General features: G+C 50.9%; 2 protein-coding genes across 3 annotated transcripts in view; one reads left to right on the top strand and one right to left on the bottom strand.

Annotated features, from left to right (window-relative positions):
* Positions 1-423: 423 nt before the first annotated feature.
* On the top strand, positions 424-10648 carry AMH (anti-Mullerian hormone). The gene is made up of 5 exons (XM_053291880.1): positions 424-1452; positions 3501-3679; positions 4493-4616; positions 5088-5271; positions 8347-10648. Exons 1-5 carry the CDS (start codon positions 708-710, stop codon positions 9263-9265), a joined length of 2151 nt encoding a protein of 716 aa, XP_053147855.1. The 5' UTR covers positions 424-707; the 3' UTR covers positions 9266-10648.
* JSRP1 (junctional sarcoplasmic reticulum protein 1) overlaps positions 10392-16477 on the bottom strand; it is a 43086-nt gene continuing 37000 nt past the window's right edge. For both annotated transcript variants that reach the window (XM_053291882.1, XM_053291881.1), the window contains 3 exons: positions 15818-15961; positions 14258-14337; positions 10392-14121 (listed from right to left, as the gene is read on the bottom strand). In XM_053291882.1, coding sequence (XP_053147857.1) covers positions 13492-14121; positions 14258-14337; positions 15818-15961 — 854 coding nt within the window. In that variant the 3' untranslated portion in view covers positions 10392-13491. The remainder of the gene's footprint in view (positions 14122-14257; positions 14338-15817; positions 15962-16477) is intronic.

Below are 16477 nucleotides of genomic sequence, written 5' to 3'. Positions count from 1 at the left end.
CGTCTTTCAGCTCTTAAGGCCACAGCCTCAGAATTGACAATTCGACCTCAGAATCGATGATTTGACCCCAGAATCGAAAATACGACCCTAGAGCTGAAAGGGACCTTTGTGGGCAGGAGAAGTCTACCGCTGGCTTCTAGATGCCGGGGACAAGGATAAGTGTTAGCCATTATCACTCAATAGAGCCTCCATATCCAGAGGCAGTTTGCCTCTAAGGGCCAGATCCTGGGGACAAAGAAGGCTTTTGCCTTCAGGTGGGATTGGGCTAGCCCCTGTGGGAAGCAAAATGCTCCGCTCAGTGAACTTTCAATCATTGGCAGCTGGGCTTGTGTTCTCTACATTTAAAGATAACTTCAAATCGGCAAGAAGTGAATTCGCATCTCTCTACGCATACAATCTGTTCTGTATGCAAGACCTGTTTTTAGCAAGTTTTAAAAGCTCGTTAAGGGGTGCTATCAGAGACGGGGATACGTCTCTCCCATTTCAGGAGATTCTTAAGCAGGCTGGTGGAGAAGAGAGGGATTTTTCTTTCCCCCTTCAGTCCTTTTGTTTGGGGGTGGGTGGGTGAAAATTGAAAATCGAGAATGGATCCCTGCCAAGGGCTTGGATTCTTCTAAAATACCCAACATCCAGACTTGAGATACGGAGAGCTGAAAATAGAACAGAGCAGCTCCTTGGAGCCGGCCCTCCCTCCTGGGCAACACTGGATGCTTGTGAATTCCTCGAGGGAGTCGTGTTGTGTATTGTCCACTCAAGGACATGCGCCTTTAAAGAGGGAGCTGCTAACCCAGGCGGCAGAGGTTTCATTGCCTCTGCTTCGAAGGATTCGGCCCGATTCGGAACGCAGGAGAGTTTCGGAGAGGTCAGCCATGAGGGTCGTTCTTGGAGGTGTCCTCTTGGGCCTCTCGCTCTTCCTCGCGTCGGTCCCCGTGCCTGGGGAAGGAATCCTGGTGGGAGAAGGGACCCAGGGAGAAGCGGAGGTCTCGCCCTTAAGAGAACCCCAAACCAAAGAGGAGGAGGAGGAAGTCATGGGGGGCGCTTCGGACTTCAGAGGACCACAGCGGAGGGTCTCTGTCGCTTCGGACAATCCCGAAGGAGTCCAACGTCCTCCGCACTTGGCTGGAGAGGAGGAGATGCCACCGAGCTTAGGGCCTGGACCCGGCTTCCTGTCCTGGCCTCATGAAGACCCAGAGGATCCTGTGTGCAGGGTGAAACTGGACGAGGGCAGCGTTTGGGGGCCCAGCCATCTGGAGGTAGCTGGTCTCCTCACCAGCGACGACAGCCGTTTCCTGAAGGCGCTGCGCAGATCCACCTGGGGCCAAGGGGAGCTGGAGACCTTTGGACTGTGTCCCCCAGATGTCTCCTATGGCACCCTCTCATCTCTCCAGCGCCTTGCCGGTTCCCTGGCTGATCCAGGGCAGAACCGGTTTCTCCTGCTTCATCTGGAGGAAGGTAGGGTACAAAGCACCAGAAGGGAGGAGGAGGCTCAGATAAGAACTTCTCGCAAGTAATATAGGAACATAGGAAGCTGCCATATACTGAGTCAGACCATAGGGCCATCTCGCTCAAGATTGCCTACACAGGCTGGCAGCGGCTTCTCCAAGGTTGCAGGCAGGAGTCTCTCTCAGCCCGATCTTGGAGATGCTGCCAGGGAGGGAACTTGGAACCTTCTGCTCTTCCCAGAGCGGCTCCATCCCCTAAGAAGGGGAATCTCTTCCAGTGCTCACACTTCTAGTCTCCCTTTTGTATGCAACCAGGTGGATCCTGCTTAGCTTAAGGGGACAAGTCATGCTTGCTACCACAAGACCAGCTCTCTTCCTGGTCTGAATATAGCAATCACCATGTATAGAGACATTTTCTCCAGCATAATGGAACTGAATTAAATGGGCCAGTCCAAACTGAATCAACTTTCCCTGTGAACACGGCTTTTAATTCTTCCTCCCTTGCTCTCCGTCTTCTATGCCTTCCTTCACCCATTCCTTTTCTCTCTCCACACCTGTTCATCTCATGCATCGGTCTGTCTTCCTTCCATTTCATAATTGCTCTCTCTCCGATATAGATCATAGCAATCCCACCCGAAGTGCTACTGTAGAGGAATAGCTGCTGCTTATAAGATTTGCAGTCCAAGCAAGTGTGGAGAAACCAAGGAAGCTCAGAATGGCGTAATCCTGCTCAGGGCTGAATCTCTCCAAGCGCTGCAGCATGCATGACCAGGCTCACTGAATGTGGGTGCTTCTTGGCAAGAGCTTGGTCCAGAGAGATGTTTGGTTGTGTTGCCTTGCATACAGCATGGTGTAGTGGTTAGAGTGCTGGACTAGGACCGGGGAGACACGAGTTCAAATCCCCCTTCAGCCATTATACTTGTTGGGTGACTCTGGGCCGGTCACTTCTCTCTCAGCCTGACCTACTTCACAAGGTTGTTGTGAAAGAGAAACTTAAGTATGTAGTGCACCGCTCTGGCCTCCTTGGAGGAAGAGCGGGAAATAAAATGTAAAAATAATAATAATAATAATAATAATAATATGGTAGCAAGTGGCCCAAAACTGCCCTGGATAATTTTAATGGATTTTAATTTTAACATAGGAACATAGGAAGCTGCCATATACTGAGTCAGACCATTGGTCTATCTAGCTCAGTGTTGTCTTCACATACTGGCTGCGGCTTCTCCAAGGTTGCAGGCAGGAATCTCTCTCAGCCCTATCTTGGAGAGGCTGCCAGGGAGAGAACGTGGAACCTAGATGCTCTTTCCAGAACAGCTCCATCCCGAGGGGGGAATCTCTTCCAGCGCTCACACTTCTAGTCTCCCATTCAAATGCAACCAGGGCGGACCTTGCTTAGCTATGGGGACAAGTCATGCTTGCTACCACCAGACCAGCTCTCCTCTCCTAGCATCTTCTTAGATCTTAGATCCTCTTAGCATCTTCACCTGCAGATCTTATTGGCATTGGGGGAGGCCACAAATAGGAGCGAGTTCAAAGGGGTAACTTTGAAAAGGGTTGCAAAGTATTGGGTTGTTGGAGAATCTAATTTGAATAAGACCACTTAGTAAGGTGATAGTTTTTGCCACTTTTTTGGAGTGTGTCTATGTGTTGGTACATAGGAAGCTGCTGTCTGCTGCGGCAGACTTTGGTCCATCTAGCTCAATATTGTCTACTCTGACCGGCGGCAGCTTTCCAGGGCCACAGGCAAAGATTTTTCCCAGCCCTACCTGGAGATGTTGCCAGGGATTGAACCTGGGACCTTCTGCATGCAAAGCAGATGATCTGCCACTGAGGTATGGCCCATTCCTTCAACAGCCAGAAATTCAGCAGGTGATGGTGCCCAAATTATTGATATCCTGGCAGGGGGTGGGGGTGGGGAGCTCCTCTTTCTGAATTTTAGCCCATCTGTTTTAAAGTGTTTTTACAGGAGCTCTGATAGCAAATCGAAACAGGGAGTGTCAATAGCGGGGCTTGTTTCTCCAGCAGAAATCTAGCTTTGTATGTCTTTTCTTCTGGCAGTGAAATGGGAGGCGGAGACAAAACTGAGGTTTAAGCTGACTTTCCAAGAGGATGTGGGAGGGTCCCTTGGCCCTCTGCAACTCGCTGTGCTTGTGTTTTACCACGGGAAGGAGGAACGGGTGGGAGCCGGCTCCAAGGAGAAGTTCCTCGTGGGAGGAGAAGGCCTCCACCAAAAGCAGGTAGGGTTGAACACACGCCCTGGAGGACAGATCTGCTGGCTTGCATTTCTTTTGAGGCTGTAAGCCCTTTGGGGCAGAGAACCAGCATAAGGCCCTCTTGAGTTTGGGAAGCACCCCTGCTAACCGGGCCCCTTTCCAAGTGGGGGCTCTCTTCTCTTGAGCAGGGGGAGAGCAACTGTCCAGCCCAGTATAGCATCTCTCCTAGTGGCTGTTTCTGGCATCTCCCTCGTGACTGTAAGCTCTTTGGGGGCAGGAAGCATCTTCAAGCCCTCCTGAGCTACACAGTTTGGGAATCACCCCTGCTAACTGGCCAAAGAGGCACCTTTCAACATGGTGGGAGGAGAGCAAATTCAACCCAACACAGAGTCGTTCCCAGTGGCCATTGCTGGTCTTTCCCTTGAGTTTCCTTTTTACGGGCCACAAAGCATTTTTTTCATCCCATATATTATGTAAACTGTTTCTGAGAGCTTTGTTGTTGTTGAAAAGTGGTATAGTATCATAATAAGTCAGTGTAACAGAAGTAGACGCACAGTCTCACCTGATTCACTCCTGCCTCCATTGAATGAGAGATTGCATGCTCCTTGCGGGCAGAGACCTGCCATCATGCACTTCTGCAAAGCACCATTTCTGCATGTCAGGCGTCTATCACAGGAACAGGTCAAGGCAGAAGAGGCACATCGTGGTTGTCTTTTGCTCTGTGTGTGTGTGTGTGTGTGTGCGTGTGCACGTGCACGCATGTGCATGCGTACACACACACACACACACACACACACACACACGTGTGCTATTTTTCTACTTTCCCCCTCACTGCAGGTTGTCTGCCTCTCCAGGGGAACGCGGTACCTTGTCTTTCGGGGTTCAGTGGGGTCTGGCAGACATACTCCTGGACAGATCATCTACGAAGTTTCCTTGGCAATCTGGCGACATAGCCACAAAGGTATGTCCAGGAAGGAATCCCATATATGATCTCCCTATCAACAGAAAAAAGTTTCCACCACACACCCCTCTTCGTTTTATTTCTCTGCTGGGATACATTTTTAAAAAACAAAAAGACCTGCACATTTGAAAACTGAGGCGGTTTTCCCACAGAACAGTGTGCTGAAGTCTTTCTGATTCTAATTTGCAAATTAGGATCAAAATTTGCAAGAGCTCATCTTCTTTGCTGGCCCAGGAGGAGAGGTCTTGCAAGGGCCTGCTGAGCAAGCTGGTGGCTCAGGTTTAGCAAAGCTTATGTCCCTTGGTTTGTATCTCAGACCTGCAGACAGAATCTTGTTTTTCTTAATTATTTAACTTCATCATTGCCGTCGTCCTTCCTGAGGACTGGAAGCAGCATGTTGATGATGGATGGGGAAGATCCTCTCTTCATTGCTTCTACGCTGATCAGTCCTTTTGATGCTTGTCTTCACAGGGTCTGCTCTCTCCTCCCAGGAGGCCCAAGCTTTATTGTTTGGATTAGACGCCAAATGTTTTACCCGCATGACCCCGGCTGTGCTGCTGTTGGCAAAACAAACGCCCGAAGACTCTGCCTTCCTGCCCTCTTCTTTCCTCGCTGCCAGCGGTGTGCTGGATATCGTCCCTTTCCCCCAGCCCAGGTGAGTAGCAGCTCCCTCCTTCCTGACCCCACATGGTTCATCCCGATTAAACGTGCCTCTTGAAACCCCCTAGGCTGAAAGAAACAGTCCTCCAAAGGCTGAAGGCTGGTTCATGCAGTTCTAATTAGGGTAGGGGACGCATCCTTGCCAAGTTCTGGGGCTGGTTGTGGTCCTGTTTTCTGTCTCTGATCCTCCTGTTTTCTGATCCATAAAGAGCAAGGAAGGAGAGGGAGGAAGTGATAGTCTCAGTTGGACCGGAAGGTACCCAGCTCCTTCACGTGGATGGATGAAATGCCCTCCCTCCCAGATGTTGCTTAGCAGACAATCATTTCGTCCCCTCCTCCCTTGCTTTTTACTTGCAGACATCCAGAAAACCCTTAAAGCCCTACATGACTTGGGGCCCGGACTGCATTCACCCATATAAGAGCCAGTGTGGTGGTGTGGTTAGAGTGCTGGACTAGGACCGGGGAGACCTGAGTTCAAATCCCCATTCAGCCACCATGATACTAGCTGGGTGATTCTGGGCCAGTCACGTATCTCTCAGCCTAACCTACCTCACAGGGTTGTTGTGAGGATAAACATAAGCATGTACTCTGGGCTCCTCGGAGGAAGAGTGGGATATAAATGTAAAGAATTAAATAAATAAACTCCAGCCAGGGTTCCTTTTTCTACTCACGAGGAGCACGCCAGCAAGTATTCCTTCATAGGGCTAGGCTGAACTTCTAAAGGTTCGTATGCATGTGACCACTTCTTTCCCCACAACTCTCTTGCAGTTTTTTGGGGGGAGACACAACTTTCAGGGTGAAGGCAGGAGTGAGGCTCCCAGCTCCTTTGATTTATTATGTATTTTACTGCCCATCCAAAAACGGCTCAGGGCGGTTCACAATCAGAAATAAACCTGTTTAAAATATTAACGTGGGACCTAAAATAAAACAGTTTGAAACATTCACATAAAATTCACTTAAAAACCATTAAAATCACTTATTTGATTTCTGTTTGTTTGATTTATATTTTGCCGTTCACAAAACCTATCCCAAGGCGGTTTGCGAAAATTAATAAATAAAATTCCAACAAGTCAAATTAAAGTATGAAGATCTTGGCAGTCAGTTGCTACCCTACCCACACCCACCCAGGCACAACATGCTCTAGAACAGGGGGGCTGGCACTTTGACTTTCCAGCGGTTGTTGAACTGCAACAACATTGTGGTTGGGGATTATGGGAATAAATTGTTGCTGGGGATTATTATTATTTATTTATTTACACAGTCAGACAGGTGTTATTGACTGGTTTGTTTTATCCAGACATCGAGTCCTTGCCAAGGACCTGGGATGGCTGGATTTTATTGCCAATTGTTATAGATATCGTCGCAGAATATAGGCTGTTCCCAGTAAAGCTGCTTTTTGTAATTGGCTGATGGTGATTTCTGTGGCCCCGATGCTGTTGAGGTGCTCTTCAAGGTCTTTTGTTGTTTGTTTGTTTGTTCAATTTCTATACCGCCCTTCCAACAATGGCTCAGGGAAATAACAAACAAATAACAAACACAGAGAAATAACAAACAAATAAGATGGCACCCTGTCCCCAAAGGGCTCACATTCTAAAAAGAAACATAAGATAGACACCAGCAACAGTCACTGGAAGTACTGCGCTGGGGGTGGATCTGCACCCAGGGCGCCAATGACCACTGGGATTATTTGGGTCTTCTTCTGCCACAGCCTTTCAATTTCCATTTGTAGCTCTTTGTATTTTGTGATTTTTCCTGTTTCTTTTTTTTCTATTCTGCTATCCCCTGGTATTGCTATGTCGATTATTTTAACTTGTTTTTCTTTCTTCTCAACTACAGTGATATCTGGTGTATTGTGTGGCAGATGTTGTTGTTGTTGTTAATTTATTTATTATTCATTCGATTTCTATACCACCCTTCCAAAAATGGCTCAGGGGCGGTTTACACAGAGAAATAATAAATAGATAAGAGGGATCCCTGTTCCCCAAAGGGCTCACAATCTAAAAGAAACATAAGATAGATACCAGCAACAGTCACTGGAGGGGTGCTGTGTTGGGGCTGGATTGGGCCAGTTGCTCTCCCCCTGCTAAATAAAGAGAATCACCATGGTAAAAGATGCCTCTTTGCCAAGTTATCAGGATGATGGGAGTTGTAGTTCAGCAACAGCTGGAGAGCTAAGGCTACCTGCCCCTGGCCTAGGACGACAATGCTGTCCTGATGTTGCATCTTTCCGAGGGGCATTCTGGGGGCGGGGAGGGGGAAATGGTAGCCGCTCCCTGAAAGGAGCCAGGAAGGCCACGTGACCCCTGACGACTGCTTGGTCCCCACTCCAACCATTTGGCAGAGGTGAGGCAGTTTCATAACGTAATTACAATGGAGCATTATGGGGAGATAATGGAGTGTGCGTTGGTAGCCACCATGCCCTTTCCCCAGAATGCCTCTCTCAATGGCGCTGAGCCACCCCACAACGTAGCTCCAAGCCATCGGAAGGAGCAGTGAGGTGCGCAGGGGGGGGAATTTCTCTCCCCCTCATTTGGCAGTCTGCAAACGGGGTTGTGGAAGCGGGAAGGGAGGTGGGTCCAGCCGTCTCGCCGTGTGTGACGTGGAAGCCCCCAAAGAGTGTTGCGGGAATGCCCCCATGACAGACTTGTATCAGATTTGTGTGGTACAAACGGAACAGAACAGAGAAGAGCTGGTCTGGTGGTAGCAACATGACTTGTCCCCTTAGCTAAGCAGGGTCTGCCCTGGTTGCATATAAATGGGAGACTAGAAGTGTGAGCACTGGAAGAGATTCCCCTCAGGGGATGGAGCTGCTCTGGGAAGAGCAGAAGGTTCCAAGTTCCCTCCCTGGCAGCATCTCTGAGAAATTCCTGGCTGCAACCTTGGAGAAGCCGCTGCCAGTCTGTGAAGACAATACTGAGCTAGATGGACCAATGGTCTGACTCAGTATATGGCAGCTTCCTATGTTCCTAACTGGAAAGTTGTGGGTGGGGGGACGACGACAAAAAGCTAGATGAAAAGGGGGCAGCTTATGGGTACGCCCCATCTGAGCTTCCGCTTCCTGTCTCCGCAGTGGTCTGCCTCTTCCCGGTGTGGCTGAAGCGCCCCCCTCCGACCCCACCAGCCCGACGAATATCTCCACAGCACCGGCCCCCGCGAGCACCCGGCAGTTCCTGGAGGCCCTCTCGCAGTTTGTCAACAAGGTCCTGAGCGCCTCCGGCGAGCCGCCCCCCACCTCCCGGCCTTCCCTGCGGCTGGATTTCGACACGATGGAGGCCCTCCCGCACTGGCTGCTCAACCTGTCGCAGAAGGTGGCCTTGGAGCAGCTGGTGCAGTCGGAGGACCACCTGGTGGTCCTCTACCCGGAGGACAGCCAGGCCTTGATGGAGCAGCACCTGGACCGCTGGTTCCTGGAGGGCAGACTCTTCCAGCAGCTGCTGGAGAAGCTGCAGGCCGTGATCCAGGAGCTGAAGGCCGTCCCCTCCTTCCGGGCCAACGCCGATCTCTTCCGCGGCCTCCTGGCCTTCTGCCACTATCCTCCCGGCAGTGACCCGCGAGCGACGGAGGGAGCCGGAGGCCGGAGCAAGGTCCACAGCCTGCTGCTGCTCAAGGCCCTGCAGGCGGTGCGCGCCCGGTGGCGGGAGTCGCGGAGGCTGCCCCGGGCGCACCGCAGCGCCCAGCACGATTACTGCCGCTTGCGGGAGCTCCGGATCGACCTGGTCTCCACGGGGTACGTCATCCTGCCGGCGTGGTACAACGCCAACAACTGTGTGGGGCCCTGCCGGCTGCCCCTCTCCACCCGCATCCCGGACTACTACTCCCACACGTACTTCCTGCTGCACATGCACCAGCAGGGCGCCCCCCTCCAGCGCACCGCTTGCTGCGTTCCCGTGAAGTACTCCCAAAGCCTCATCCTGACCTTTACCAACGACGAGGGGATCAAGGCCAAGCATTACCCCAACATGGTGGCCGAGGCATGCGGCTGTCGGTAGAGAGGGCCCCCGCGCCCCAGTCCTGCCCTCTCTCGGATTTCGGGAGGAGGGTCCGGGGCCTGTCTGGGCTGACTGCGCCCGCCCGCCCGCTCCTGCTGCCGACCAGCCCGGGGTGTGCCGTTGAGACACGGAACTTCCCCGTCTGCCCCAAGGAAAGTGAAAATTCCGCCAGGCAGGCCTGCAGCTACTTCTTCTGACTTGGCGTGATTTCTTCTGCCTTTTTCAACTGGCGACACTTTTGGTTTGGATTGCTAGTTTGCCCATCTGGGATTCAGGGCAAGCTGAAGGCCCCCCCACAAGCACTGAGATCTCATTCAGACACCCCTCTGAAGAGGGGAATTTGATTCTCCAACAGTGGGTGCCCTGCCCACAGACTTACAAGCATAACTTTAAAACCATGAAGAGAGAGGCCGTATGATGCTCTAGGGCTGGCTGACATTCTGCCGGCCACCCCTGAGCTGGCTCCATGTCTTCATGGGCCCCTTTGGGGTGGGGGCACAGGGGGTGACAGCTCTCATAAGAACATCAGAACAGCCCCGCTGGATCAGGCCCAAGGAGGCCCATCCAGTCCAGCATCCTGTTTCACACAGTGGCCCACCAGATGCCCCTGTGAGCCTACAGGCAGGAGTTGAGGCCATGCCCTCTCTTATGCTGTTGCTCCCCTGCAACTGGGATTGAGAGGCATCGTGTCTCTGAGGCTGGAGGTAGCCCACAGCCACCAGACTAGTAGCCATTGATAGACTCTCACCTTCCTGTTCTGCTTGTGGTCTTCCTGGAAGCATTTGGTGGGAAGCCTTGGGTTATTGGACTGCAACTCCCATCATCCATTGTGGCCAGGGATGATGGGAGTTGTAGTCCAAAAGCAAGAAGTTACCCAAGACAGGATCTTGCAATCTTTCCTAATCCCATTGTTGCCCTCTGATGTGTGAAAAAGACCCTTGAGCATGTACAAAGCGTTTTCCTTTCCCGGTCCATAACCGCTACCAGTAACATGACCACGTATGACACCCTTCCTTTTATTTGGCGGTCCTGTCCTGCCCTCTTTGCTGATGTGCCTTTCCCCACCTGTTGAAATGGTTCGAAATGATATCATTGGGGGCGGGGGAAGAGAACCAGAATGGGACACTTCAAAGTTTCAGAAATGTTTATTTAAATATACAAGTCATTATAAACAGATCTAAGCCATGGCAGTGGGTGGAAAATCCTTTGAGCAGACAGCTGAGGTTGGCTTGCTGGGCGCTCTGTTTTTACTAAAAATTTGCTCGGTTTCCTTTTTGTATGCTATGCTCTCATGTGAAATGGACACACAACAAATTAATGTACAGTGGAGGTTATTTTCTGTCTCGTTTTATTATACAGAAATATCATGTACATTTTTTTCAATTACTTTCTCTCTCTCTCTCCTTCTGGTGTGAAGTTCTTCCTCATTCTGTTCCCCCTGCAATTCCTAAAGAACCAAGAGGAATCATGTGGTCCGTGATGGTTGAGTGCCTGGAGAAATTTATGCCCACAAATGAATATGAGAATTTGCCATGAAATCTGGATTCCTTAGAAGGGACCTAGAACCTTTGATCATCCATGGCGCTTTCCAGATTAGCTGCTCAAAAGTGGCTCAAAAGCTGCTCAAAAGCGGCTAAATGCCTCGTTCCGGCAAATCGCATTCAAAACATAAAACCTGCAGGGGGAGCAGTCTTGTGAAAACCCACCCTCCCTTTTATGCTGGATATATGACGTTCGAGCTCTATATCACAGCGATTAAATTCGAAACAAGGCATTGGCAATGTGAACAGCACTCTGCTGTCCGCATAGGGACTGCGGTGTCACAACAGAGGAAGTGTGGAATTACATTTCTGAGATCCGTTGTGACCCTGTTGCAGGGTCTAATCTGGAAAGCGCCCATATTCATAATATCTTAGGAACACAGGAAGCTGCCAGCCCAAGTCTAACCCTCGATCCCTCTGTCTTGGTATTGTCTGCACTAACTGGCAGCTGCTTTCTGGGACTTCAGACAAGGTTTTTCCCCAGCTCCAGAGTTCAAACCTGGGACCTTCTGCATGCCAAGCTCTACCCTTGAGCTTTGACTCATCTTCACCCCTTACGTTTTGCCTGGGGCAAGAAAAGTTCTCTTGACTCAGTCATCTCAATAACAACAACTCCCACAAACTTTACAGAAAAAAAATAACAAAAGAGTTGTCTTTGTGCCTTAAAAAGAAATCAGTTGCAGCAGCAGCTTTCTCGTGGCCCCAAAGCGGTTTTGATTTGCACAAGGTAGAAAATGTGAAGGCAAAAAGCCTCTGAATTTTGAGGGGCAGAAACTGCGTTTTAGGCCCTGGAGACCCCTTTCCCCACCTCAGAAAGCCAAGTCAGAACCTGGCATACCATGGCCAACATCGGGGCTCTTGACACTTGTGTGTGAATTCTGCAAATCTGAATTTTGTCATGGTTTCCCCATTGCAAGGCAATTGTTGCTCTGAATTTGAATGGCTTCGGTCTCATAACTATACAGTGTAAACCTCTCCAAGTTGAGAAAGGGCAGAAAGTGGGAAGGCTAGAAATTATCCGAAACAAGGGATGAAAAATAGATGTAGGAAGGGAGCAGGGATTCCCAGATGTTGTTGACTACAATCCCCATAATCCCCAAGCAAAAGTTGCTGCAGCTGGGGATTCTGGGATTTGTAGTCAACAACATTTGGGAATCCCTGTTGTTGTTGTTAATTCGATTTCTTTACCACCCTTCCAAAAATGGCTCAGAGAAATAATAAATAATACAGAGAAACACAGAGAAATAATAAATAAATAAGATTTCTATACCACCTTTCCAAAAATGGCTCAGGGCGGTTTACACAGAGAAATAATACATAAATAAGATGGCTCCCTGTCCCCAAAGAGCTCACAATCTAAAATCAAACACAAGACAGACACCAGCAGGAGTCACTGGAAGTTCTGTGCTGGGGCTGGAGAGGGCCAGTTTCTCTCCCCCTACTAAATAAAGAGAATCACCATGTTAAAAGGTGCCTCTTTGCCAAGTTAGCAGGGTTTACTAACTTGCTTTACTCCTGTTAGAGGAGTCGTGCTTAAAAAATAAACAAAACCCCACCCAGATTCAAAAGAAATGCAGACAAGTGAAGGGTAAGGAGTAAGATTTCACCAAACAAAAGGATTTCTCCCCGGTTCTTGGCTCCTTTATTTATTTATCTAACATATGTATATATTACCGCCCACTACCAAAATCTCTAGGCGGCTTACAGTAACGAAACAAACCAGAAGAATTAACACATTCAACACACGTATAAAATTTAAAGTTAAAACAACCAATAAACTGCATCTAAAAACATCAGCTAAAAAGCTGGGCTGAAGAGAGGCGGCTTTAAGCACCCAAAGGTCTGTCGACACATGCGCGGCCGTTGTGCCAGGTGCGAATGAGCCGGATTCAGCGCCACGCACTGAGCTCTCATCGTGTCTGATGTGGCGACACCACCTCAAACGCCAGGCCCTTCGAGGGAGAGAGTGCCGGCTGTTTGTCCGTGAGCGCTGGACGCCCCTGTGCGCACGGGCCCCTCTGGAACCAAGGACCGAGGCCTCCTTTCGGCAGCGGTGCATCGATCGTGCGAAGGCCTGGCCCTCTGCTGCCAGCTTCAGACACCACAGGCTTCCCTTGTCCTAGGGTGGGATGGACTCGCAGGAGGACAGAGGGGGCTCGTGTTCACCCCTCTCTCTGATGGCTCCTCAGAGTGAGGGAGATAATGAAGGAAAGAGGGAGGGGTGGAGCTGAGGGGCCCTCAGGAGCTGGCGGCCCGGGTTCTTTGAACCCAGCCGGTCAATGGTAGCTACACCCCTGGGATGGAGCAGGGCTCGTGTGCCCCACGAAGTCGAGGTGTGGAAGAGCAACAAATTGAGACCAGAGGGCAAGTGGGCAGTGGGGTAAGGCAGACCTCCTAGCTGAGCAAGAGTCCCACGTTGGCTGCAGGGGCCACCCCCCCTCCCCCTCCCCTGTAAACACACACTGCCAAACAAGCTTATCCAAAGGAGCTTGGGGGTCTAGGTGGGAGTGCCGTCTCCAAAGCAGCAAGCAGGCATGAAACGGCTTCGAAGGCGGGAGTGTCTGTGCATGTCTCTTTCTGCTTGGCAAGAGTCTCCACACTCTCGAGGTGTGGCCCGGTGTGGGGGACAGGACCAGAGGTATGGGGCAGCCCCACTCGCCACTGCTGGCCAAGGGGCGTGGCTCCTCAGTCGTGCCGCTTCCCCTCCTGGAGTCGGGGCTTCCTGGCCTGGTGGGCGCCATCCTTGAAGAAGGCCCGTGGCACCACGGGCCTGGGCTTCCTGTCCTTGTCCTCGTGCGGGTGAGGCTTCGAGTCCCGCTCGTGCTTGAGGGGGCGGCCCTTCCCTCGGTCGCGCTCCGCCTTGTGGCGCCCTCTCCCGTCTTCCTGCGGGTGGCGCTCTCGCTTGTGCTCTTTGGAGGGGGGCACTTCGTGTTTACGTTGGCGGGCTTTCCCTTCCTCCCGGGGGTGCCGTGCTTCCTTCCCTTTACTCTCCCGGTGACGGTGCTTGCCAACCTGGTGCTTCTCTTCCTCCTCCTCCTCCTCCTCCTCCTCCTCATGCAAAGGGACCTTGCGACCCCTGGGGGCCTTGTCTTTAGAGGGCTTTTCTCTTTTTGCTCGCTCCCGGCTCTTCCTTGGTTCTACTTTGGCTGCCGGTTCTTCTCCTTCTTCTTCTTCCTCCTCTTCTGTTTCTGTTGTGGGTTCTTCCTCCTCTTCCTCCTCTATTTCTATTGGTTCCTCCTCCTCCTCTTCATCCACATCTGGCGGCTCGTCTAAATCCGTCCACTGAAACCACCGCTCATAGAACCAGAGCTCCTCCTGGGCCAGAAGGAAACAGCAGCCGTGACCAAAAGCCATGCGTCTTTCTCACCGGCACCCCTCCACAGGCATCGGGCCATCGAGGGTCGCCTCGTGGTCCTCTGCCTCACCCCTGCGCCCGTTCTCCGCCACTCACCACTTCTCCGACGCTGCCTTCTTGTGCAGTCCACGCGCTTAGCTCTGCGTGGAGAACTTCCCCACCCAAGTCGATGAGGTCTGCAAAACCAGAGATGCCGGGTGAGCTGGAAGGCCAGCGGCTGGCTCGGCACCCCTGGAACCCGCCAGGACAGACTCCCTGAGACCAGACCATCCGGGGATCCGGGAAGGCAGTTTCCCAAGGCGCTGAGAGGGCTCGCCAGACCTCGGGCACAGATGGGATGTGGGTCGGTAAGGTCATGTATGTACGTATGTATTTTAATAAACTGCCCAACACCACCTAAATCTTACATTAGAACCCGGGGTCATTCGCTGAAGCTAAGTGCTAGGAGATTCAGGACAAGCAAAAGAAAGTACTTCTTCACACAGCATGTAGTCAAACTATAGAATTCTCTGCCACCAGATATACTGGCATCTCCCAAATTCATGGAGGAAAAGAGCTATCATTGCCTACTAGCCTCGGTAGCTATATACTTCCATCAAGATCAGAAGTGGCATGCCGCTGAACACCAGGGGCAAGGTAGAGCTGCCATGCCCCCCTGGAATTCCAGGTTTCACCCAGATTTTTTAAGCATCTCACCCAGACTGCTTAGCCCACCTGGATTTGCCCAGATTTCACCTTCCTTCCTTCCTTCCTTCCAAAGCTAAGCTCTAGCCCTTGTAGAAACGGAGTTAAGGAGCAAAATGCGTGGTCACTATTCTGCTCAACCGCTGGATTTGCATTAAGAGAGGAAGAGCATAGGAGGCTAGCTGGGAGGGTTTAACCTTCACAAGTACAATAATCCCCTGCGGAATGTTGCCTTTGTTTGTTATCATCAGGGGATCTCTATCGGGCAGTTGAGAGGATAGTTTGCTTTTGATGAAAATCACTGCCTGCCTTGTATTGTAACATTTAAGGACTTTCTTGGCTTTACGTTCAATGCATGCCTACTTAGAAGTAAGCACCCTTGGTTTCAATCAGATCTTCTCTCAAATAAGTGTGTACAGAATTACAGCCCTAATTAAAAAGCTGTGCTTTTTGTTGTTGTTGTTGTTTTGCTGCTGTTAATATGTCAAGGAAAATGGTCAGGCAAAGATGTCTTCCCCAACTATTGTTGGTGGATATTCAGAGCAAATACAAACCAACTGGAAAGGGCAGCTGCTAATTTGCATATGCAAAATTATTTCCATGCCAATTTACATAACATGCAAATTAGGCACCCGGATTTGGAAAGCCAGACTATGGCAACCCTAGGGCTAGGAGACACCAAGGGGAGGGGGGGAATTACCCTTTCCCCCATCCATGGCCTTCCCAGATGCACCTGGCTGGTCACTGTGAAGCGGGATGCTGGACTGGATGGGCCCTTGGCCTGATCCAGCAGGCTTTTTCTAAATGATCCTATGCCGGCGAATCAGGGTATTTTAACTGGAGGAGTACTGATCAAATTTGGGGTTTCTGCATGCAAGGGCAGTTCCTGAAGAAAGGCAGGGTGCATGCAGGGAGGGGGCCTCCCCCCCAACATGGGGTCATCCGCACCAGAAAACGACTGGCTTCTCTCACCTTGGGCCACCTGGCATCCCACGCTGAGGAGGGCAAGAAAGGAGGCAATGACGATGCACTTGTTCAGGGTCAGCCCCTCCCAGGGGAGCGTGTCCTTTGGAGGCCCAGCTGCTACTTTTCTCTTGGCAGGGATGGTCCTTGGAGCTTGCAAGAAAGAAAGAAAGAACAAAGGGAGGATTAAGGGGGGTTTCAGAAGCTCAGACCCACGGCTGCACCTTTAGGGCTGTTTCCGGTAGTTATGGAGATCCCAGGGAATTATTTGCACATAGCTTCATGCTGCGGGGTAAAGGCTGAGCGAAGCCACTTTGAATTACACTCCCGGCATTGAGGGAAGCCGCCCCTCCCCTCTGCTCTGGGGTTTGGCTTTGAAGCAAGTTCACATCACATGCCTCTGTGTTTTCCTTCTAGCCAATGGGGTGGGAGAGAGATTTCTAAAGAGTTAAATCTGCATTTGTAAAGAGTGATTCCCTTTTATCATGCTAATGAATCTACCTCAGTGCCTCTCCCTATTTGCGATGGCGTTTTCAGAAAAAGTCGTTTAAAACCAGCATTTTAAAAACCCAGAAATATATTGAGATAAGCTAGAATTCGGAAGACAAAGCCCGATTTGTGTGTGGAGTGCTTCCAAGGATCTCGAAGGGATTTTGGGGTAAGTTTGGC

The sequence above is a fragment of the Hemicordylus capensis genome, chromosome 2 (genome assembly GCF_027244095.1).
Source record: "Hemicordylus capensis ecotype Gifberg chromosome 2, rHemCap1.1.pri, whole genome shotgun sequence".
Classification (NCBI taxonomy): Eukaryota; Metazoa; Chordata; class Lepidosauria; order Squamata; family Cordylidae; genus Hemicordylus; species Hemicordylus capensis.
This window is presented reverse-complemented; position numbering and strand designations above follow the sequence as displayed.

Excerpts from the sequence above, each read along its gene's own strand:
- AMH (XM_053291880.1), top strand. The coding sequence starts at position 708 with ATGCTTGTGAATTCCTCGAGGGAGTCGTGTTGTGTATTGTCCACTCAA. Across the intron at positions 3,680-4,492 it reads AAGGCCTCCACCAAAAGCAG|GTTGTCTGCCTCTCCAGGGG; the intron begins GTAGGGTTGAAC and ends CCCTCACTGCAG. Across the intron at positions 5,272-8,346 it reads GTCCCTTTCCCCCAGCCCAG|TGGTCTGCCTCTTCCCGGTG; the intron begins GTGAGTAGCAGC and ends CTGTCTCCGCAG.